Consider the following 25185-nt stretch of genomic DNA (forward strand, 5'->3'; position numbering starts at 1 on the left):
AGCAACCATACAAATAGACACACTCTTAAACTATTGCTTGATAAATTAATATATTTTCTTGTATCGTTAATTTTTTGAAACAGGATTTTATGTTGTAGATGCCATACCACACTTTTGACAATAGGAGACAATAATTAGCCATTTTCTTACTATTGAAATAATCACATAAAAGTTGGTATTAATATTATTATTTTTTTTAAATTCCACTAATGAAAAAGCATATGAAATGATGGAGAGGGTACTAATGATATAAAGAGGGGGGTATACATGACTTGACACGGGACAAAAACGATTGGGAACCACTGCTATGAGGTCTATCTCACCCTGGGTTTAGTTGTGCTCTGTCTCCATCTACTGGGAGGAAGTGTTCGTTCTCAGTATCTGAGGCTGGACCAACAGAGGCAGAAAGGACTCAACCATCACAGCTCATCCAGGCCCAACATTATTCATCCTCCTCCGAACACTTTCAATGGTTTTAGGAGACAGTTGATGAACATTAGATATGAGTGCTGAGGTGAGTTAGTTTCACACCTATTACAGGGTTTCCTCTGCTCATCAGACACCAGGACCAGTACTAGGACCAGGACCAGGGTGGGAGTCCTGCTGTCCCGTTAAACCATCAGCGATGGCAGCGATGAGGACTTTAACCGTAGCGGGTCTGTTCCTGGCGTTCTGTGCTCTGGGTCTCATAGCTGTTGCCATCAGCACCGACAACTGGTACGAGACGGACGCCCGGAGACACCGGGAACGCTGCAAGAATTATTCTAACAAAAGGAACGACCCAGGCTACATCTACATCTCCAACAACAACCTGCCTCTCCGGATGTTACCCTCACATGTAAAGGTGGAGAGCAGGGGCGACGCGGGGCTGCGGGTGAAGCGGCACTTGATGCCTCCTGCCCCGGCCATGGAGTCCCTCTGCAGCCGCCACTTCAACTCCACCATCACCGGGCTGTGGAGGAAGTGCCACCGGGAGGGATTCGACCTGGAGACGGAGGATCTGATCTTTAAAGGCGAGTCACATCATGTGTTTGTGAAAAAAAAACAAACAAAAAAAAAACATCATGTGGTTGTGTTTGTGGAATAATGGAGGCGCTGTCCGAGGTGCTGATGCTGCGCACGCACCGTCGAGGCCTTTACGGTAAAACACTAATACCATGGTTTCATTACAATAGACAACACATGCATGTGTGCGCGTGTGCGCGTGTGGCATCCGCACAATAGTCTGTGTAGATGGCGGTGGAGGGGGTGGAGGGGGGGGGGGGGGTGATATCCTCTCCATCTAATCCCAATTCTTCATGTGTTGTTTACATCCAGGTTTGGTTCCGCGCTGCACGCAAATTAAATATTATTACTCATCATCAGCGCTGCCCAGGAATCTACCCATCAACCTCACCAAGACCATAAGGCAGGACGAATGGCACGCGCTCCGTGAGTGTGTTCCCCCACCCCCCACCCCCATGTTTTTGTTTTAATCTGGTGATTGAATGTGGTGAATGTGGAGAAAGGACTGACTGCTCTGTGCTGTGGGCTCTGCAGACCTCCAGAGGATGACTGCCAGCTTCATAGGCATGGCCATATCCATTATCCTGTTTGGATGGATTATTGGGGTTCTGGGGTGCGTTCAGGAACATGATCTGATGCAGTATGTCGCTGGACTTCTCTTCCTCATGGGAGGTAAGATACTTTACGTAAAGAAGCCTTACCCTGTCTGACCACAGGGGGGCAGTGTGGTTCTTGGTATGTGAGCTGCAGCATGGGAAGATGCTGTTGATGATCTATAAGGTGTTTTTATAACCTGGTGACAGGAGTTAATTATATTTGAACTCTCAGCACTTCTGCTGCTATTGCAGTGTAACCTAACTACTGTATGTCTGTTTTAAAACACCTGGATGTTATTGCTTTATCATTACTTTCTTACATTACTCAACACAAACACCTTCTTGTTGCTAATTTATTTGTGAACGGAAGTTGTTTTAAATTAAGATCTTTTAGAACTTAAGAATTAGGATAAGGTCTTACATTAGGATTGTTTTTTTAAATCTGTGTTATTTTTTAATGTACTATAGGCTACGCATGGATTATTGTATTGTTCATTTAGATAACTAGTGCAGTTCCCGTAAGAAGCATGTGGGAGGATAAGTATCTTTTTCATGGATGGCCAAATGAGGTTGTGTTTGAAGGTGGGATGTCAAGGACATTTAGGTTTGTTGTGAAATGTGTAGAACGATAACTATTGTACTTTCATATATTTTTGATTTTGGCAAGGAAACTGTAGGGAGTTGAACCCCATCTATTACGATTACAGTTTGTTGTCCTCGCGGATCCGGATCTCCTTAGACCGGACACTCGTTTAGTGTCATTAATCCATAACAGTCAGTAGGGATGTAATGATTAATCGTAAGGCAGTTAAAAATCGATTCATAGGTATCACAGTCGATTCTCTGAAAATTGAATTGCAGTACTTTTTCAAACAGCAGATGGCGCTATTTATCCTTCTCTTGTAGGCGTAGGGCGGAATCTGCTACTACTTTCTTTCTGGCTGCCTTCTACTCTTAAACATGTTAATAAACGATTCCTTACCCCTTTAGCACTGAAAGAATATCTGTAATATTACGTCAATATCTGTAAAAGTCACGTTTTTCTATTAGTTCTGTCTGCTAGCGCATAGCATCTCTTCTTCACTGCCACTGGGTTACCAGCGCCCTCTGCTGGTCCAAACAAATATCTGACATAAATACAATTGTTAAGGCACAAAATACATTTTCAGTTGCAGTTTTAAAAAGAACTATTATGCAGTTTTGCATTGTTTACTATAGAATCAGAATTTAAATTAGTAGGCTTCATCATTTGTATTATTCCTTTATTTGTTTCATTCAAGATTTATTTTTAGTTAAATTGCATCGTTTTGCACATCCATGAACCAAGCAGCAGCCATGTTGAAACTCTGTTTTGTTGAGAGTTGATGAATTTGTCTGCTGTCATTGATGTTTTACTTCACCACCATTTTCAGTAACTATCTAAACTGGTAGGCTGCTGTAAGTGAGCTGTATCGCTCAGTTTTTAATAAAAGGTAACTAAACAAAAAGTTGTCCATGCATTATCCTGCAGTTAATGAGAAAAGTGTAATTTATTGGCGCACTATATTGACAGCTCATTTAGACAAATACACTGTTGAGCTCGATTTTCAACCAATCAGCATCAAGAATGTTAGTAGGTCACAGCCATGTCACAGCCAAAATCAAGGCAATATCACTACGCACATGTAAACATGGAGGAGAGTAAGCAGCGCAGCTTCACCTGATAGCGGCGATCAAGCTTGATTAACACCCATGAAGTGAATTCTTCCTGTCGGAAAAGATGGTGGTGAAGGTCCGAAGCCCTTCACCGAAGTCTGATGGGAAAAAATATAAATAAAAATCAAGCAGTGTGCGAAAGAATGGCTCAAAATGTCAGACACTACAGAGCTAGTTATTGATAATCAACATGTTGGACAAACCAAATGATAATTATAGAAGCTGATCCGCAGAAATATTTGAGGAACACACGCACACTTTAGAACATTAGAAGATAGGAACATAGGGACGGCATCATCATTGTGGAGAGCTAGGACTGATGACATCATCACTGAGTCCATCGACTCAGGTGGGGCGTCCAAACAAGTCCTTGAACCAAGCAGCAGCCATGTTGAAAGTCTCAGCTCTGTCTGTCCCTGAACCGCAGAGATATATGAGCCACATACAGACAGACACGCAAACATTCCTTGCTTTTAAAGATGGATAACTGTGATTTGATCAAATATTTATTCATGCGTTGCTGTTTGTGTCCGGGCTGTTCTTAAACCTCTTAGGGTGTCCAGTTTCACATACTGTATTGTGATAAACGTTTTTTTCTAGCATCCATCCATCCATCCCACCCTGTCAAATTAGATATATTTTAATACAATTAACAACAGATTTAATTCGCAGTTAGTATTAATATTTATTGTTTATAAATATGTCTAAATCCATATAAGATAATGGGTTCCAGTCCCGCTATTGCCCCAAAAAGATCACTTTACATCCCTGTGATAGACAGACTATCAAAGGTACAGAATAATCAGGTACAGAAGACAACACAAAAAACTACCAATCTATACTGTACATAATATATTTGAATAGAATTGTACATAACACTGTTTCTTTAGCTGCCAAGGCATACATACTTTCATAATTGTTTTACTCAACTGCTTTACTCCCCCTGACTAAAGGGGACACTAAATGCAGTCAAAGGCAGGATGACTAAAATTAAGACTAAAATTCACAACACGTCAAAAAAAAAAAAAAAAAAAAAAATCCATTTAAATGCTAAAATTAATACAAACCTATTTTGAGTCAGTGGTTAATGTTATATGTAACATGATGTTAAATGTTAATCTAACGTAGGTTACTATCTCTGTGGGAATTTAAAGTCATTTTACATTTTTTTCCCATCAGTAAAAAATATTTGGTCGACCATAACAAAATCACTGATATCTAAAACTAAAGCTGGACTGGCAGGAGTTTTAGCTTTAGGATGTTTTATCTCTTGCCTCTTCAGCAAAACCAACATTTGTATTGTTGGGATGTAGTGGCAGTAGTGGAGTAGTTAGCAGTAGTGAAATAGTTAGCAGTAGTGGAGTAGTTAGCAGTAGGGCCCATGCAGGAACGCATTTCTTTATGCCTGAAATGTCAGAAAAATGAAAACACATTTTTGAAATTAAATTATTCAGAATTTGTATCCTATACATTCACTTCGTCAAAAATTTGTCAAATATATTTGAGCAGACACAACTTGTCTCTAATCCTAGCTACTCTAGTCATAAAACAGTATAACAAACATGATCAAAAACTAATTTTATAAAGGCTTTAGTTTCGCCAGAAATTCTTGATATCAAAATGAGGTCAGGATAAAAAAAAAAAAAAAAAAACAGTGGTTGAGAACCTCTGCATTAACTATTACAATTGGGAAGGCTCTGATTGGACAGGGGGAGAACGTGACGTATCATGTTTATCGGGAGAAACACACAACAAACCTTTTATTGTTGGTTGTAACAGAAAATCACACGAGAACTGTTTTCACCTTTATTTTGATTGTAGTTCTGAAGCAGCAGCTCAACATTTTGGTCCACGGAGCGGAATAGATAGGAACTAATCACCAGTAAATAAAGCCCAGTAAAACAATAACTAGGAATAAATATTTGATTCCTGGTTAAGATAGTAGCTCTAACAACCGTTATAATGATACACTTGGCGATATTACAGCCTGTGCAGTAGTACTGTATGGGGACACATTTCCTCCATCTTAGTATCACCTGTCCGGTGAAACCAGCTCCGTTTGCTGATCTCCGTGTGTGTTTAATAAGTCCATGTTAATGTCTGCACCTTTATGCCTCCATCCATTCACTCTTTTCAATAGATCCATGTTTTTTTTAAAGGGGACATATCATGCTAAATCCACTTTTTTAGCCCTTAAATGCATTTTGTTGTATATTTAGAGTGCTTAGAAGTACAGAAAAAAATCAAATTAGTCTCTTCAGGTGCTCCGTAGATATCTTTATATTCTGTTTTGCTCATTTTTTTTTCCAATCTGTTTCGATTTTTCTATTCTCTTTTACGTTTTTTGAACAATAACGTCAGCGGAACTGCCAAATTAGGACATCGACTCCAGGCCCAACACTTCGAGCAATCCGCCATTTTTATTTCTCGCTTTTATTTTGTAGTCCAAGCTCCAGGATGCAGAAGTTACGAGAGGAGAAATCAAAATGTTTGGTTGTTGGATGTAGTAACCCACACGCTTCATTACACCGTCTCCCAGCATCAGAACCTTTTCAAAGTGCCTGGTTGAGTTTTATTTTTCACGGAAATGTACCCACATCTGTGGGTAAGGTCATTTTTGTGCGTGCGAAACACTTCAAGGATGACTGCTTCTGCAACCTCCACCAGTATAAAGAAGGATTTGCCAAAAGACTTTGTCTGATTGAGGGTTCAATTCCTTCTATCTTTGGAGACGACGAACAGAGCACTTCGATAAGCTGTAAATAACGCTAAAAAGTGTGATGATAAGACGTCCCTGTCATTGTTTTGTTAGCATTAGCAGTTGCACCGTCTTCATATGTTAGCGCTGTGTGCTCGTTTTAGATCCTTGATGATATGGCCTACATGATTTAATTTAAGTCTAAAGTTTTCATTAGTCATTTCATTTTGCCGTTTTTGTCTCCGAAAAGACTATTAAAATGCATTTCGTGACGTTAGCTTGGCGCTAGCTCGGTGCTTGTGTTAGCTCACTTGTTAGGGTTCTGCAGGTTCATCATCTTCATCTCGCTCCGCCGGGTCAGACTCTGGCTGGAACATGTAAGGCTGGATGGACAAGTATTCTGTTGTTGACATTTTGTAAATAACCTCTGAATAAAAAGTTTATGCGCCGCTACATAGCCGTATCTCTTCTATCAAACTACAAAAATGGCCGAGCAGTGTGGAGTTGAACCGAGTGTCACCTAAAGAGGGGGCGGGGTATGGAGTGTCTCATTTGCATTTAAAGAGACCGCACCAAAACGAGTTGTTCTCAGAAGCACATCAGAAAAGGGGTAGAAAAGGGGCCTGTGGAGCTATAATAATGAGGAATTCAGACCCAAGCATTGCAGTTCCACTTTATATAGACCACAACTGTATGATTTTTATGTAAAAAGGAAGGATTTAAAACCATGATATGTCCCCTTTAAGGCTCTTATTAATGTGACGTCGGCTCTAGTAAGGGGTGCCATGTTGGATTATGTCGTCAAATGCGCAAAACGACCAGAATTAACTTAGAGCGACGTTAAGTGTTAAATGTTTACAAGAAAGAGGAATTATTTAATTTGGAATTAAAACAGAATAAACCAGCCACCTAATTCAGAATTAACTTTTATTTTTAGCATTAGGAATAAAGGGTTTACAAGGTCAGGTTAAAGAGGAATTCACTTTTATTTTGCTTTAAATAGAATTTTGTAGAAGTGCCACAGTGATGATGTCATCAGTCTCAGCTGGGCGCAAATACAATTTTCACAGGGGCACTATTGAGTCATTTTCCCATTCACGTGCAATTCCCCCAAAACATCAAATTTTTCACCAGTCCTAAGATGTGTTCAAATTCTCGAGTTTTTGAACATGTTCAGGCCCTATGTTACACATGAACAGGACTACCAGAAATCAGCAGTCCAAACTTAAATAACAAACTTACAAACACTGCCGAGTGGTGAGCTGAAGAAACTCTCCCCACTTGTCCGACGTTGTTCATCTCTCCTTCTGGTCCTCTCAGCCCTTTATACAGCTCCTCCTCCCGCTCCTACCTGATTGCTGATGTGAATCAGGTGTGTTAGGTGAGCGGGAGGAAGGACAGGCTGAGAGGAACCAGGAGGCCCCAGCCGTAGCACCCTCAAAAATGCGATCACTTTTTACAGTTTTTTGTACGAATGCATTACAAAAGGGTCCTAATAAAGGATAAGAAAAAGAAGAGGTATTGGACAGCGTCAAAGTTAGTTCTTCCTGTTGCACTTTAGTGGACGTGATTTTTGTAGACGTTGCTTTTCTCCCAGGTGTAAACAGATGTCTTCTCTCTCCTGCAGGGACCTGCTGCATCATCTCTCTCTGCACATGTGTTGCTGGGATCAACTTTGAACTGTCCCGCTATCCCCGCTACATGTTTGGAATACCAGAGGACATCAGCCACGGCTACGGATGGTCCATGTTCGGTGCGTGGGGGGGGCTGGGCCTGACATTGCTGGCTGGCTTCCTGTGCACGCTGGCCCCTTCTCTCTACCCTCCACACACTCCTGTGGCTACACACAAGCCCCGACAGGAGAACGGCTGCGTGTGACAGACACACACACACCTGTCTCAGCCTCTAACAGTTCCAGAGATGGTGTCACGCAGGGAGAACCTGCACACACCTCCACTCAAAGAAAGCACACGTGGACACTGGAGCACACTGAGGAGAACATGACATTTGACTGAAGACTTTTTCAGCTCCTCCGGTGCTTTTTCTCACTCCCTCTTTATGAATGAACTGTTTGGTGTCATTGCTTGCTCTTGAAGAGGAGAATATAATCATTTTTTCTTGTAAAATCAGCCAGACTGAGAATTAAAAAAACAAGAAAAAGAAACACTGGCTGAAGATCAATAGCACAACTTTGAAATCTGTATTGAAGATCAAACTATGGATGTGTACTGTCACATGTCAAAGGGCAACTGTGTGTCATGATGTACCCATTCATAACAATATGTACATGTACTTTTTGAATTCTATGTATGCAAATGCATTTGTGTTAAACGAGGACAGAACATGAGCATTGAGATCAAGTGTTTGAGGGAAATGTTTTGTTGTTCTTGAGCTCTAACCCCATCAAGATATTTTTCAGAAATAAAACAGTCCATAAAATTGTCATTCCTTCTCTCTGACCCACTGTTAGACATCAAAAGAATGTCTGGAGTAGATTTGCCAACCTTATGCGTCACAAACCCAGACAGAACATATTAAACTATTATTATAACAGCAGCTCAGTTATTATCATCTACTCGCGAGCCACAGTTTTATTCGACCACATCTGACCAGTTTATTGTACAAGCACTAAAATGTGACCAAACAGTGACTAAAGGAGCAAAAAAAAAAAGAAACTAGAATCTCCAAGATCCACAAAAAAACATCTGTACTGTGAATGAGGAGAAATCTTCATATTTTAAAAGATATGAAATAAAAATATTTGTAATTTGTTTGTAAGAATACTATAATGATGATGATGTAGGACAATCTGTGCAGTATCTCCTCTATGTTGTACTTTTGCTAAGCCACGCCTACTTTGGATTGGGAAACAAACAGTAACAGAAGAACCTTTCAGAATTAAATTAATTGTACTGGTTTTTTTTAGCCTGGTAAGGATCTTTAAAGTTTAGGAATAAACTTTAAACTTAAATACACTTGTTCTTTTTACAAGAACAAATATATACAAGTGTAGCATAAGTGACAGCTTTCGTTTAAAATAACCAGCCTTATCATGGAATATGTCAATTTTTCTGGCATCAGTAACTTTAGATATAGATAAATTAGATTTATTTAAAGTGAAAGAAAATGGACAACAAATGGTAATTAACACAAATGCTGAGTATAGGAAAATAAATAAATAATGTCTATTTGTACGGTTGCCATAGGGACAACCCCCGGTACTTTTGGTACGTTTACAGAAGTACGTAGCGTCTTTGGGTTACGGTTAGGGTTAAGTTTTAACCCTATATTGCAACAATTATTTGGGTTAGGGTTAGGTTTATGGTTAGGTTTAGTCATGTGACCTAAACTGGCCAATGACAGACCTATCACGTGACCTAAACTGGCCAAATGGGGCGCTGCGTACGGATAAAATGTCGGTATATTGACATGTTAACCGTACGGATAGCCACTGCCAAATAAATAACTGTTTGAATGACATGAAGAAACACTCAATGAACAGTGTTTATGCAGAAACATGAATAATGAATGTTGATGCTCAACATAAAGTGAGTTTATTTGGTGATTGGACGGGACGAGTGGATAGTTAGTTGTTACAAGAATATGGATTGATTTCATGAGAATCTGGGGTTGATTAGAGTGTGTTAAACCGTCTTTAGCCAGCGATGAAATGTGTGTGTGTGTGTGTGTGTGTGGGGGGGGGGGGTCTAATGTCTGTGTTTAATATTCATATGGAGATGGACTTAGTTGTCAAAAATGGAAGCTTGATGCATGGGTGGAATGATTCTGGTTAGCGTTGGATCATCTACTGGTTCAGCACCCCCCGTCTCGTGATCCAATGCAAACATAAGTTAATAATCATGAATACAAAAAGGGTTTTCCCTGAAAATGGTTAACCAGTACTTAAAAAAGTACAAAAAAGTGAACTTTACAACAAAATTAAATAAAAAAGTTCAAGGAGAAACGTGGCTACAAAAAGGTTCCGTTCGACCTGTGAAGAACTGAGTTCCTCCAGCTGAGTGACAAGATGTTACAAAGAGTAGAAACAGAGGATTACATTTGTAAAGTATTTATTTGTTCCTGAGATGTTTGTTAATATAAGGAATAGCAAAAATGTTTTTATCATTGCTTTGCACAATAGAGTTGTTTTTTTTACTTAAGGAATGATGATGGAAATCCGTCCATGATTCACTGCAGTTGCCCTTGTGGATTATTTCCCCGTCTCTGTAGGAGGTCAAAGGTTAAAGTAAATGTAGGGAGGAGCCTGTAGATGCCTTGTGGATATTGTCCTGGTGTTAGTTTTATGGAGGAAGTGGAAGGGGAGGATGGATGTTTGAGCATTAGAGAGGAATTAAAAGAGTTTATTTTGGTTTGTCCTGAAATGGAATGCATAAACACATCCTGTGTCTTCTTTGTTTGGTGGAAAAATATGATTGTCTCTGCTACTCATGACTTGCTTTCCTCTGAATTACTTTGACAGTAGATACTGCAAATGATTTAGAGAAAAGTAACCATTTACTGCTCTTTAGCATCAGAATTCTGTTAAAAGAATAGCAAATCTTAGATAAACGAGTGTGGGCTAATGCTTACGTTACACTAAAAATAGGTCTACCAGTACCACCCACTTTAAGGGAGCTTTGTGTGTTTTACTTTTTCCTGGTGTGGAATCATTCTTAGCTAGAGGCAATGTAAGTCATGTGATATAAAAGAAAGAAACTCACTGGTTCTAGTCCTCAGACAGAAATCAGACCAGTTCAGAAGAAATGGCTCAAAGTGTCTCTGTTATTCCAAACTTTGCAACAGTATTGAAGATAGAATTTAATGAAAGTCTTTAGTGTGACAGCCTCATTATAAACAAAACATGAACTATTTACTCACTCAGTGCTATCAGTCCGTCATTCTAACGTGGGTGATATTCATATGTAGATCTATTAATCAATAGTTTTTTATAGTACATAAATTACAAACAACAAAAGAACAAAGGCAGTTCTAAATCAAATATGAACCAAATTCATGAGAATTCAAGGATTGAAAAGTGTCTGTATACGTACCATTGCATACCAACCACTTTATGGTTCATTAAAAAACGCAAACTGGTGACGTTTTAATACATTATTAGACATTTGGATCTAAATGATAATGTCATAAAATTGCACAAATTACACATCATTCAATGTGATACAAATTGAGCATCGTTTTAATACAGGCAGGCACGGAAGTCAAGCTAGTCCAACCCCTTCATCTGTCAGTAGCTGTTAACAACTGACAGCATCCATCCCCTAATCAGTTAATCAACCAGCTGATCATGTTTCATGCTTCCCACCGGTTAGAGTTGGTCTCTGCATTTAAACCACGGCAACATGCCTACTTCCGCACGCTTCATCTGAAAACAACCCTCGCAACCCACCAACACCCCAGCTTCTCCTCTTCTGTCTAATTAAACATTGTCTTTTATTGCCAACTAAACATCTGTGCTTCTGTTTCAGGAGGTCCTGCTGACCGCTCACTCTGTTTATGCCTCTCCACGTAGCTCATGGAAAAGCAAATGGGAGCTGCTTTCACTTCTGGCTTCCCACGCAGCTGCTGGAAAGGGCAGAGAGGTCTTAGAACAGAGCCTTACCGCCAAATCTAAATGCATAAAGCTACTTGACTAAAGTAATCCTGACTGATTTTGTGAGAAAGAGAGAAAATTGAGCATAGCGTTAGTTCAGGTAGGCTGCAGAAGTCAAGCCAACCACACCGCCAATCAAACAACAGCCCAGATTGGCTCCCTATTGGCCAAGGTATACAGGATGCACTACTTAAACTGTGCCAGCTGCCTCATACCTCCTCAGCAAGCATCTCGCAACCCACCTACACCCCAACTCCTCCAGGTCAGTATGTATCCAAACAACTGGGTGTCATTTTGTTGTTGTTAACATCTGCTTTGCTCTGTTCCAGGGAGTTTCTGCTAACCGCTCTCCTTGCTTTAGCCTTTTAGCTATTGGGCTCATGGAAAGTCAGGGAGAAGTGTGCTCCCGGCCTCCGGTGTTCCACTTAAGCACACGGAAAGGGCAAGAAGGTCCCGGAACAGACCCATACTGTGAAATATAAGATTACATGCACATCAATGTAAAACGCTTGAAGGCGCTATTAAAAATTCCAAGGCATTATTATTGTAAAGAAATCATTTATTTTGACTAAAACGGTCCTAACTGAACTACCTTTTTATCCTGACGGCGAGGCAATGTTGTGTTACATGTATAAAAACTGGTAATGATGTCACTTTTGGTGCTTCTCTATTTAACACAAATATTGGTGTTTAGTTTAAGCTCCATATACCCACACTACCCTGGTGTAGTGTGTTACAGCTGTGATGTTTAGGACCTCTGCTCTACATTCCTGACCTCTCTCTGTTTGCTGCTTCAGTCCATCAGAGGGTAGATGGATTCTTCCAGGGGCCTCACAGAGGACTTGAGTCTATTTCACTGGAACCATGTGGTTCTAAAGGTGGATGTAATATTCATCTATGAGCTAGAGTGACATAGGAGGCCTGTAGACTCTGCTCCACCTTCACTTACTTGGTGGAAACTTCAACTAAATCCTTTAATGAACTCTCGTGAGCTGCAACCAAGAGCGCTGCAGACATATAAGGTTACTGAGCTAACGACGGCTCCAACTGAACACTGGCTGTCTTAAAAGTGGGTGGGGGAGGGTTGGTTGTTCCTTTCGTTCCTTTAGGGAAGCTGGACTGTGAGGAAAAGCAGACAGAGGAAATCACACCCAGTTGCACCCATGGAAGCCCATCTGGCTCCCTCACGTGTGTGTGTGTGTGTGTGTGTGTGTGTATTCTTTTTAAGAAGTGGGCACACTAGAGGCTGTTAAGTATGTGGTTGTTACCAACATGAGCCATAGTTAAACACAGAAAACGCACATAGTTCCGAAATGTAAAAATTCAAAGTGCACACTGAAAACATCCTGACGGGTGGTTTGTGAGCGTGACCCTGAAACTGATGTGTGCGCTCCTTCAGGAATTCAAAACAACTTCCCACTCATTAACAGTTTGTCAGGTGCTCTGAAGAGGAAAACAGGAACATTTTCAGACACAAACAAAGCTTTTCAAGTCAAATTAATAATATAATAATAATAATAATACCAGTAGCACAATGTGAAAGAGCTTCAACACAAACACATCAAACTGGAGCCTTGTAGACTGTGAATGACAAAAGAAGAGATAATGACGATGGCGGCTGCCTTCAAACTAATGCCATGCCCTGGTTGATGACTTCCAGATGGGAGTGGGAGGCAGTAACACACTTTACAGATGCAGGGACACAAAAAGGGACAGTTAAGTCTCTCTTACTGCCAAAAACAAACTTTGTGATGTAAATATGAGAAGGAGGCCTGCATTTCATCAAGTAGGTTCAAAAATGTTATTTTCCAAAGGTTTTGCTTGAGAGTTGGCTATTTGGAGAGAGGCCTAGATGCATTTTAGATTTCAATGTGTTTGTTCATACTCATCTTCTTTATCTAACATCCTAGACACAGTCATCATGTGTCTAGGATGATGACTGGAATCGTCTCTTCTCTCTTTAAATATGCAGCTATCACCCCTATTCTGAAAAAAAAAAAACCTGGTTCAGACCCCAATGATTTCAATAACCTCCGCCCCATTTCCCACCTTCCCTTCATTTCAAAACTTTTAGAAAAAAAATTGTCGCCTCTCAACTCCACTCCCACCTCACCCAAAACAGCCTCAATGAAAAATTCCAATCCGGTTTCCGTCCCCTCCACAGCCCTGAAACTGCACTCCTCAAAATCACCAATGACCTCCTCATGGCAACAGACTCCGGTTTAATCTCCATCCTCATCCTCCTTGATCTGAGTTTGGCCTTCGACACCATTTCTCACCCCATCCTCCTTAATAGACTCTCCTCCATTGTCGTCACTCACACCCCCCTCCACTGGTTCCACTCCTACCTCTAAGGCCGCACTCAGTTCATCCAACTCAAAACCTTCACTTCCCAGCCCTCCCCCGTCACTTCTGGTGTTCACCAGGGCTCCCTCCTGGGCCCCCTTCCCTTTATCATTTATTTCCTTCCACTCTGCAATATCTTCAGACACTTTGGCATTCATTTTCACTGCCAGCTCTGTCTGTCCAGTAAACCTGACTCCACTCTCCCCCCTCCTCCCTTACCCACTGCCTTTCAGAATTTAAAAACTGGTTCACTTCCAACTTCCTCCAAGTTAATTCTAATAAAACAGAACTCCTCCTCATTGGCACCAAATCCATCCTCTCCAAAACCATCTCTTTATCCCTCACCATTGACAGCTCCAACGTGTTCCCCTCCCATCGGGTCAAGAGTCTGGGTGTCATCCTCGACAGCTCCCACATCAATAACATAACCCGGTCTGCACATTTCCACCTACGCAACATCAACCGTCTTCGCCCCGCTCTCACTCACTGCCATCCTGGTTCACAGTCTCGTCACTTCCCGGATCGATTTTTGTAACTCACTCCTTTTTGGTGTCCCTCACAAATGCCTCCATAAACTCCAACTGGTCCAAAACTCTGCGACATCAGAAACATCGACACTTTATCCCTCTTCAAATCCAGACTTAAAATCCATCTCTTCCAATCTGCCCACTCTCCGTAAATTCTCATCCCTAATTTCACCTACATTGCTTTTCTTTTCTCTTCTTTGTACTATACTGTTTTTATTCTGTTTTTATTACTCTCTTTTTATTGTAAAGTGTCCTTGGGTGGCCTGAAAGGTGCTTTTAAATAAAATGAATTGTTATTATTACTCACAGTGTGAGAATTTAACTTAATCTCCAATCAACTGTTTGAATGAATACATAATCTAACTACAGGCAGATCATTTATTGATTATTAAATGTAATTAGAAGGTATAGATCCTGCATTAACAGCACCAAGTCTGAATGAAACAATTTACTCAAACTTTAATATGTCCACTGATGTAATCTTCATTTAAACAGTACATTACTGTAACTTGTGGAATACATGGAAATACATTTTATGAACACCTGGAGAATTTAGCACTCATTATAGATCACATTTGTAAATAAAACGTTTTAAGAAAAATCCAAAATGCTCAAAAATTTTTCATTTAGCCTCAAAGAGAATCACGTTCTCCAGGTTTGTGGAATGGAGACGTGACCTTTTTGTTCTGAAAATGAGTCGTGCTGCTGAAAAACCTTCCACAAGCAACTTGGCAGTAGTTGGTTTGAGTCTTTTTACGTCATCTTTGAAGGTCTTAAAAGTAACAAGCTCATTTTTTATAATGTATGAAGTGGAAAGTAAAAATAAATACTCAAGTAAAGTATTTCTTTTACATTTAGTTAAACTAACCCTAAGCCTGAGTAGAGTTACACTATGGGACAAGCTTCATTTGGACCTGAGTTTGACACCAGTTTGGATAGATTCAGGACAGCTGGTGCTCATGAAGTAAACATTACAGTAGTCTGTTAGTTACAGTAACTGCTGCAGGGGTGTAAAAATACTTCACAGTCCATATTTGGACAAGAGTAATCCAAGGATTTGTGTGAAATAAAAAGGTGCAATTGAACAATATATTATGTCCCGGTTTATTGTTCGTTGATACTTACAGGTCACACAAAAATGGCTCAAAGGCAAATATAAAGTTACAAACACTGTGTTGTATTCTTTCTTAGTCCCAATGGCCTTACTTCGCCTGCGGGCCTTAGGGTTGACACGTTTGAATAGATTTAAGACAGTTAAAGTTGATAAAGTAAACTTTCCAGTCTGCTTTAAAGCAGTGGTTCTCAAACTTTTTAGGCTCAAGTTCCCCCTTTGTCCGGCTGCAACATTTTGCTCAGAAAAACTATTCAAAAACCACCATAGATCATAATTATAGAATGAATGAGTGATAACACACATTATAAAGAATCACCCTTTGTAAATAAGTGGGGGAAAAAAACTGTATTTAACACAGTGGTTTTCATCCACATTTTAATATAAAGAATTTCTGGCAAACTCAAAGACATTTTTTTCTAGAGTTAGTTTTTGATCATGTTTGAGCTCAGATATTGTTTTTATTACTGTATTTTAGTTGAACTAGATTTATATTTCACAAAGCGAATGTATAGAAATGCAGATGTTTAAGATCGTGTGTTGTTTTAATGTAAAAAAAGAGAAAAGAATAATAATTAAAAAAATGTCAAAAATCTATTTTAATTTTTCAAAAAAATGCAGGCGACCACACATGGGCCCCCTACCCCATGGTTAAAAAATACTGATTTAGTGGCTCCTGAATATATTTATTACTATAGTTTAAGCACCCCCTGTAGTGCCATCACGTACCCCAAGGGGTACACGTACCCCTATTTGAGAAACACTGGTGGACTAGACTAAGCATTGAGGTACTGGGTCTTCAGGCGGCTCAGTCTGGTTCCGTGGCTCCGGATGTTGAGGGACAGCAGCTCGTGCTTGTCTCGGAGGTTCCTGGACATGTCGGAGGTTTCCCTCAGTGCGTTCCTGACGTCGCTGACATGTTGGAGAACGTATCCGTGGAGCTGCTGCTCCTCTCTCAGCTCGCTGTCCTGGCTCTGCTTGAACTTCTGCTCCAGCTCCTGCAGGGACAGGTCCACACTGGAGAAGGCTTCGCTGATCTGCAGGATCTCCCTCTGGAGGAGGCGTCCGTAGCTCTCCTCTCCGTCCAGGTCGTGCGTCACGGTGCGTTCGATGCTCTCCAGGAGCCGAGCTGAGTCCTCCTGCTGCAGCTTAGTGATGATGAAGTCCTCCCGGACCATCGACCCACTATCCCTGTCCTCAGTGGCACCGCACGGAGACACGTCCCACAACTTGAACAGCATCTGGCACTCCTCAGGGTCCTCCGTGGCGTCGTAGTCTCCATCAGGGACGAAGAAGTGGTGGAAGGTTCCGTTAGTGATCTCTGGCTGTAGGGGTCCGTCATACACGGCCCGGGACGGGGCCACAAACACGGATATGATGAGGAGCAGAGACACGGAGTCCATCCTGAGCCTGGGACCAACTGATCTGAGCTGAGAGTGTCTACACACACACACACACACCACCCCATCCTCTAAAACAGTGGTTCTCAAATGGGGGTACGTGTACCCCTAGCGGTGCACGATGTCAACACAAGTGGTACTTGAGCAAGAGAGAGAGAGAGAGTAGGGAATATTAACAAATGAAAGGATGACAAAATATGAGGTTATGTTTATCTTTAGTTTAAAATGATAATAATACTAAATATTGCCAGCAACTCACAAAATAAAGAGAAAAATATACAGAATAATAAAAATAACACAAAGATAACAGGAAAACAAACAAAACGACATAAGAAACAACCAAACGACACCAAAAGCGCACACACACACAGAGAGAGAATAATTTAAATAATACCAACAAGACACAACAATGACAACAAAAACACACAAAATAAGATAAAAATATATACTGAATATAATAAAAAGAACAGACAAACAACAGCAAAATACACAAAATCTTTCAATGTTTTTACAGAATTCTGAGAACCACAGCTTGAAAACAGTGTTTCTCAAACTGTGTTAGAAATGATTCTGATAATAATAACAATATTACAATAATGTAAATATCAATTACTATAAAAAAAACGCTGTATAAGGGGGCGCCCAAAGAAAATCTCGCCTCAGGCACCAAAGAGGCAAGGGCTGGCACTGGGGGTACGTGTACCCCTAGCGGTACTTGATGGCACTACAGGGGGTACTTGAAAAACGAACAAATGAAAGCATATAATATAAGGAGTTTTAAAATGTTTACTTTTAGTTAAAAATTGATAATCATACAAAATATTTCCAGCAACTCACAAATCGACAGCAAAAACACACAAAATAATATCTCCAGCAGACTGGACTACTGTAACGGTCTTCTGACAGGAATCCCCCAAAAGAGCATCAAACCACTTCAGCTGCACGAACAGAACAGGATAGAGACATAGACCATCCGAGTGTCCCACACTAGTTGAGCCGTGAATCAATGATCAGGAACTGCCAGCTCCAACACTTGAAACAGAAAAATGGAAGAGCTCGAGGACATATGACTAGATATTATGACTATTTCTCAGTGTCGTGTATTCTAAGTTGCAGTCACAAGTAAAGGTTTCATCAAACCTCTTTGTTCCTGAAGCCAAGCACACACACACACAGCAGAAGGAAGTGTGTCTAATCTGAAAAGGGAGGACTTATCTTCTGGGCTGGATGATTAGATGATTTCAAGATTGATGACGTCGGTGTCTAATCTGATTTCCACGCTCTTTGATTTTTTATCCACAACTATTTCACTACATCCATGGTGCTTCACTTCCTTCTCTGATAAGCCGCAGAAATGGAGACGATTGCCTGAGTCAGTAATGGACAACAAAACGTTACCACATCTCTCCTTACTGAAGTCCCAAGAAGTAGGACTTCTTCCTTCCTCGTGGAGGGTGTAGCTACACTTAGTGGAGTAGAGCCTTGTTTTAGGAGAACCAGGTGAACTAGTCCTCTCAGACGCGCCTTCTTCATCAGTGATCCTCAAGACAAATTTAGTACATGAGAAGAAGGAGCAGGAGAAGGTCTCCTCAGCTGATTCTCCTCCAGATGATTTTCTCTCAGAAGAACCACAGCAGCACAAGTAGATCAGTGTTTTTCTCAGAGAGTGGAAGCACTTGACCAGTGGAGAACAAGTCTTTCACCCACTTTTAACAATAAAAATCCTAATTGTGGACCATAAACCTGAGCGCTTGGATCTCGGTGGATCTGGAACACGGACATGCTGAGGGTTCTGATCAAAGATAATATTGTAGTTTAACCTTTCAAAGCTTAAAGAACAAAGATCCATGTCAAAAACACAGGACAACAAAGAATCAAATGATGTTGACTTGTTGTGCTGCTGGATCCTTCAACACAGCTCCTGATGACATCATCACAGTGTTGGTCCCACATCAGGAGGGAGATGACCATACATAGTAAAAACTATAGAAATAAATCTATTCAGGAATTACTAAATACTGTTTCATCATTCCACTTATTTACAACATGAGATTCTTTAAAATGTGATATCACTCATTGATTCCATCATTATGATCTATAGATTTTCACAGAATTCTGAACAAAATGTAATAGTGGATTATTTATAGTAATTTACATAATGTTTATGTTGTTTCTGTATCATTTTTACTTTCTCCTGGAGGCCGAACGATCCGAAAGCCCTTGGTGTTACCACTATATAACATTATGCTAAACATGTCAACTATACAATGCATTTAAAGGGCTTTTCATTGCATATGGAGCGTCTGAAAAGTTTCTTCTTCTGAGCAAAGTTTACATATAATAGCCTTTCAATTTAGCTGTCTGTGTCATGTGGGGTTGAGTATCCCTTTAATACTTCATTTAATATTTAAATCAAACCGCGTAAGAGCTAGATCTGATATACTGTATATTACACTATTGCTTGGTATCGCTGAAGATATTTTGGACCTCTTATTGTTCCCTTTACTGTCACCTTACTGACAACAATGAGTGTATGAATTAATGGGTTAAAGCAGTTAATGGGTTAGATACAAGTCAGACCACCTACCATTTTAAGGTTTTTTCAGGATACCACGACATACATATAAATTATGGAACATGATTACCACTTGATTCGGTGTACTTCTGCTCAGCACATATTTTATAACTATGAAGTGGTGGAATAACGTTCAGTAAATCACTTTTATTGTTATTTTCATAAATATCCTCTCAAATCATCAATAAATCTCTCCCAAGAGCACAAAAAGCTTTTGTGTGTGTGAGCAGAAAGGGGAGGCAAATGGTTTCAATAAACCTCATACATAATTTGTTATTGCATTGTGAATAACTGAGTTTCATTATCAATCAATCATCAATCAATCTTTATTTGTATAGCGCCAAATCATAACCAATGGTATCTCAAGGCACTTTACAGTAGAGCAGTCTTAAGGACGGACTCTTCATTTTATGGATACACACATATGCATATATACGTATATACACATACATATGTATCCCACACCCAACATGAATTCATCAAGACTGAGGTCATTGTACTGGGCCCGCGACACCTTAGAGAAACCTATGCTAGCCTAACTGCCCTAGATGGCATTACTCTGGCACAAAGCACAACTGTTAGAAACCTTGGGGTTCTATTTGATCAGGACTTATCCTTCAACTCTCACATAAAACAAACTTCAAGAACTGCCTTCTTTCATCTCCGTAACATTGCTAAAATCAGATCTATCCTGTCTCAGGGCGACGCCGAAAAACTAGTCCATGCTTTTGTTACCTCTAGACTGGATTATTGTAATTCTCTTTTAGCAGGCTGCCCGAGCAAGTCGCTTAAGACACTTCAGCTGGTTCAAAATGCTGCAGCACGTGTACTGACTAAAACTAGGAGAAGAGATCACATTACTCCTGTATTAGCCTCTCTGCATTGGCTTCCCATAAAATATAGAATAGAATTCAAGATTCTTCTTCTCACTTATAAAGCCCTAAATGGACAGGCACCAGTCTATCTCAAGGAGCTTGTAGTGCCATACAATCCCCCCAGAACACTACGCTCTCAAAATGCTGGACTACTCGTTGTTCCATTCATCTCTAAAAGTAGTATAGGAGGAAGAGCTTTCAGTTATCAGGCCCCACTTCTCTGGAACCATCTACCAACCACGGTTCGGGGGGCAGACACCCTCTCTACCTTTAAGGTTAGGCTCAAAACATTCCTCTTTGATAAAGCTTTTAGTTAGGAACCAGCTCATAGCTCATAATTAAGATGCAATAGGCATAGACTGCCGGGGGGGGGGGTCTGGCATGCTCGGTTGGAGAGAGGTTGGAGAGGGCGTTAAGAGAGAGGTCATTTAGGTTAGAGAGGGACCGGAGAGGGTCCCATTCCTCTTTCAAACACTCCCTCTATGTCTGCTTACTCCCTTGTGTGTTTGCTCCTGTACTCCTTCTGGCTTTTGTCTTGCAGGTCCGTGGGATCCTCAGTGTGGAGTTACAGAGACTCAGCGGCTCTGTCTCCACCCTTTCATCATTAGTGCTTCAGTCAGGTGATTAGTGCACATCCTGTCTACCATCATTACATCATAGCAGGGTGGTCTCTGATGTGGCTTTTAGTGTGTGCGTGTGTGTGTTCACATTATATATTAAATGCATCTGCAAAGGAGAATTGTGACTTTTATTGTTTTTCAGTGATGTAAAGGTTGGATACCTGACCTGTTCAGACAGTCGTCACATTGTAAAATATCAGATACGCATCAGATTTAGGATCACAGATAAAAGTGGCCTGGGTCTCATTTGTGCTGTTGAAACCATCTTTATATGCCAATAGGAGGATTATACAGTATGTTGAGTTAAAATAAGGGACTTGTGTTTCTCCAAAATTCACATCGACACAGAAATAAGAACCCGAGTCAAGACATCTTGAGGCTCCTTTATTCAGACCTTCACTCTCTGCTTCTTTACAATTTGCACACCTGAATAAACACAGTGTCAAACTGCATAAACACTGATGGGCTAAACTGTGTGTTTTAGCAAGGCAGAGCAGGGTAAGATGGGGTGAAAGCAGATGTAGTAACGAAAACAACTGAGACAGGATAGAAGGGCTAAACCGTGTGTGTGGGGGTCTAATGTCTGTGTTTAATGTTCATATGGAGATGGATTTCTCCTCCCAGGACTGATCTCAGGGAACGGGAGGTTGACTCACAGTCGATGTTAATGACTGTGAATTAATATCTTGACATTTTACATAACATGACCCCTTTTGGCTTCAGTACGAATACAGACAGATCCTTCTGTTTGTACTCTGCACTGATTTCGGCCTTTTTTCTTCACTTCTAGAAAGCTTATGCAATTGGGCAGATTTTTCTAGGTTTAGGTTGTGTGACCCAGATTTTCATTGTGAGCGGGCCCCCAGAAAACTGGCTGGGCCAGTTGAAAATGGGTTTTTCCTTCGTCTCAATTTTAGCGCTTTTCTGTGACTCCTGAATGCAACGGTCAAAGCCACCCTGAACTCTGAATTTCTCAGTTGAAAATGCAGAGAAATGACTATAAAAACAGTTGTTCATAACATGACAAAACAGTCACAAAGAGTTCCACAGTGTGCGCGTTCGTGCAAGCGTTCGCAAGAAGACCAGTAAGTTTTGTTCAGGAGTAGGGTTGGGTATCAGTTTGGTTTTAGCCGATACTGGTGCAAACGCTGCATTTTTTTTAAACGGTCATTGCTCTGGATTGTCTAATATAAAAGAGTGGAAAAGTGGGAAAAAAATAAATAAATAAATAAATGAAGATTTTCAAGTCAGAAAAATCACATAAGCATAAGGATTTACTGCACATTTAGATTATTTTCTCCCTCTCTGAGCCTGCCTCTTTTATTTTCTTTCTTCCTGTTCTTGGATCAACTTGGAATGAAGAGGAGGCCACAGCTCTGGGAGAAAAATAAACATTTCCATTAACTGGATATCTGACTATAAAAAGTAAATATCCTCTCAACGCAAGAGGAGGTGCAGAAAGTGTTGGTTAGCATACATAGTTTGTGTTTTTATAGGCTAGTTTTACTCAACGCACACATTATGGTATTTAAATATGAAGAACTGACCAAAAACCCTATCATTTTCCATTTAATTTATTCATATTGTGGTACATTCTTTCCCAGACACCAGTACTTTTCACTGAGTGTGTCTTTGCATAATGCACGTAGCCACCTTAACTGGCTTCATTACCTGGATAAGTTTATTCAATATTACATCCAGGGTCCGGTGGTTTGCTGCTGGGTGTCTTATCTCGCTTTCTTTAGCTTTATGTCCGGATGGTGACGGACAAGATGAGCAGTAATATTCATTGCGCTACTTGTCCAGAGCAGAGTTTAATTCAGCTTTGGTCATGTCTAAATCCGTTTGCCATGGAATTGATCAAAAGTACTTAAATCGTACAGGTGCAGGTTTATTCACGGTTGTTGGTTTGTTTGCTAAAGGGAACCCCCAGCTACTGCAAGTCTTCCTCGTGTTTGCGTTTACTTGTTGGTGCACTACCGCCACCAAGTGGTCGCCGATGAAAATGTGAAAAATACAGCAAAAAAAAAAAAGAATAATAATACTGGGAAGCAAAATCAATTATTAAAATCAGCACTCAAAAAAATTGCGATAAATCGTAAAATTTATTTTTTTTCCCCCCCCACCCTTAGAAAATTGCTCTTTTGCAGTCACGTGACTAATACGCATCAGGGCACCATTTTGGGGGGTAGTAGCTGAACACGTCAAAGTTCATCTGAGTTCATCCATTCAGAAATGACGGCGTGATGATTGCTTCAGCATAATAATGGACATTCAGAATAAAAACGAGAAGAAGCCTTACAGATAGAAACTCAACAAGGACGCCAGAGACTGGTATTTAGCAAAGCTTACCTCAATTAGCAATGTAGATCCATATGAGTTAGCAGCCAAGGTACAGTATGGACAACCGACCCAGCACTATTTCCACCAACAACAAATATGGACATAATTTATTACCTTGTCAATGGGGTCGGTGCCTCCCTCGAGGCTCATGGACTTTTTACCAACGGTTGGGTAAAAGATATATATTCATTTCAACCCGAAGGATGCGCAAACACTGTTGTCACAACAAAGGTAAGATACCAGTAACATAACACATTAATCAAACATGTACAAGTCTTCACTTCACAGCTGCACTGTAGTTTCATCTGTCAATCTAAAGTGTATGTACAGTATAATATTACTAATTTTTATATTTAAAATGCAGCACACAGAGCTTTACAGAATTAAAAACAATACCCGAACAACCCCCCTCTCCCCATACACCCCACAATCTTAAGTCTGTATTCTAATGCTTTATCTGAGATGTTTTTTGCCAGAATATCCCATTTTACGAGAACAGCCTTTTGTACAACACCAATGAGCCATTTCAAATAAATAAATGTTTTGGAAAAATAGACAAAATAGAAAGTAAGATGTTAAACCACTTTGTCAGAGCTGGGCAGCTGTAGCAACGTGGCGCGTGATTGTTGTTGTGTGACGTCACGTGCATAAAAGCCATAAGAGCTGTGCCTGAGCCTGCTGGCAAAACACCATTAACACTGTACTAAATTTTCCAATTAGAAACTTAAATTCAAAGTCTTCCAATCACTTGTATCCTCATACATAATCACTTTAAAACGCTGCACCAACTCTAAAGCTGTGAAGACCAAAGAACTTTGTATTGAATTTGAACTGGAAATGTAAATTGTATTCAGAATTATTTGTCTGTCTTTAATTTATTTGTATACCTGTATGTTAATAACTGATGTGAAAGCCAACGTTTGTAAATGTAAGTAACACAAGCCTCTTGCTTTGTTAATGTCACCAATTGTAAATTATATCAATAAAAAAAAATGCGCGTTGGCTTATGGGTAATGTAGTAGTGGTAGGGAAGTGCATTGTGTGTATGTCCCGCTCTGTACTCATTCTGTACTCTGCGAATGCTCTAGTTGTATATGTTACCAGCATGAATGCTTTACCATGCAGTATTTAACTGAACAGTTTACAGATCTCCTGACGCTTTAATAAAAGGTTAAAAAAAAAAAAAGTAAATTTGTCTAAATGTAATTGCTATGTTTTTAAAACCAGTAATTCATCAGTGGTCACAGTGAGAAACAAAGACACGCTGTGAAAAAGGTGCTAGATTCTGGAATCAAATGGAATGGCGAGGTGTCTAAATATTTCCAGCCCATGTAAACACCTCAGTGTGTAAATGATGCTCTTCAGTGTTGTAACTTCTTTGTTCCCTGCTGCTCAACCTTGGCTCTGGGCTCTGTTTACACATCGCTGATGTTGGATTTATGGCCTCGGTCTGAGTGGGCACATTGATTACCTTCCTGTTCTGTGCTGTAAATCAACGCTGCATGAATAACATCAGTCATTCCAAGGACTTATGGAGAGCAGTGTGGGAGTGGAAACGTGGTTACGGTCTGTTTTCTGCCAGACTGAAAACTGCCCTGAGAAGGTGAATAATAGCACTTCTGTTTGAGCAGTAGTTTGGCTTCAACTGGTGCAAGTATGTGAAACTCAGCAGAAAAAACAAATGTGATGCTGAACCTCATGGCTGGAGATGAACTGTTGCTTTTCTGCTTTTCCTTAGACCAGTGTTTCTCAAATGGGGTACGCGTACCCCTTGGGCTACGTG

The 25185-nt window shown here is 40.3% G+C and overlaps 2 protein-coding genes across 2 annotated transcripts; one reads left to right on the plus strand and one right to left on the minus strand.

The window, feature by feature from the left end:
- Window positions 1-625: 625 nt before the first annotated feature.
- Window positions 626-8415, plus strand: tmem276a (transmembrane protein 276a). The gene is made up of 4 exons (XM_028449900.1): window positions 626-1013; window positions 1318-1431; window positions 1540-1677; window positions 7622-8415. Exons 1-4 carry the CDS (start codon window positions 626-628, stop codon window positions 7870-7872), a joined length of 891 nt encoding a protein of 296 aa, XP_028305701.1. The 3' UTR covers window positions 7873-8415.
- A 7443-nt stretch (window positions 8416-15858) lies between these two features.
- On the minus strand, window positions 15859-17041 carry fibina (fin bud initiation factor a). The gene has a single exon (XM_028450271.1). It carries the CDS (start codon window positions 16990-16992, stop codon window positions 16366-16368), a length of 627 nt encoding a protein of 208 aa, XP_028306072.1. The 5' UTR covers window positions 16993-17041; the 3' UTR covers window positions 15859-16365.
- Window positions 17042-25185: the final 8144 nt, after the last annotated feature.

Source organism: Gouania willdenowi, chromosome 6 (assembly GCF_900634775.1).
Source record: "Gouania willdenowi chromosome 6, fGouWil2.1, whole genome shotgun sequence".
Taxonomy (NCBI): domain Eukaryota; kingdom Metazoa; phylum Chordata; class Actinopteri; order Blenniiformes; family Gobiesocidae; genus Gouania; species Gouania willdenowi.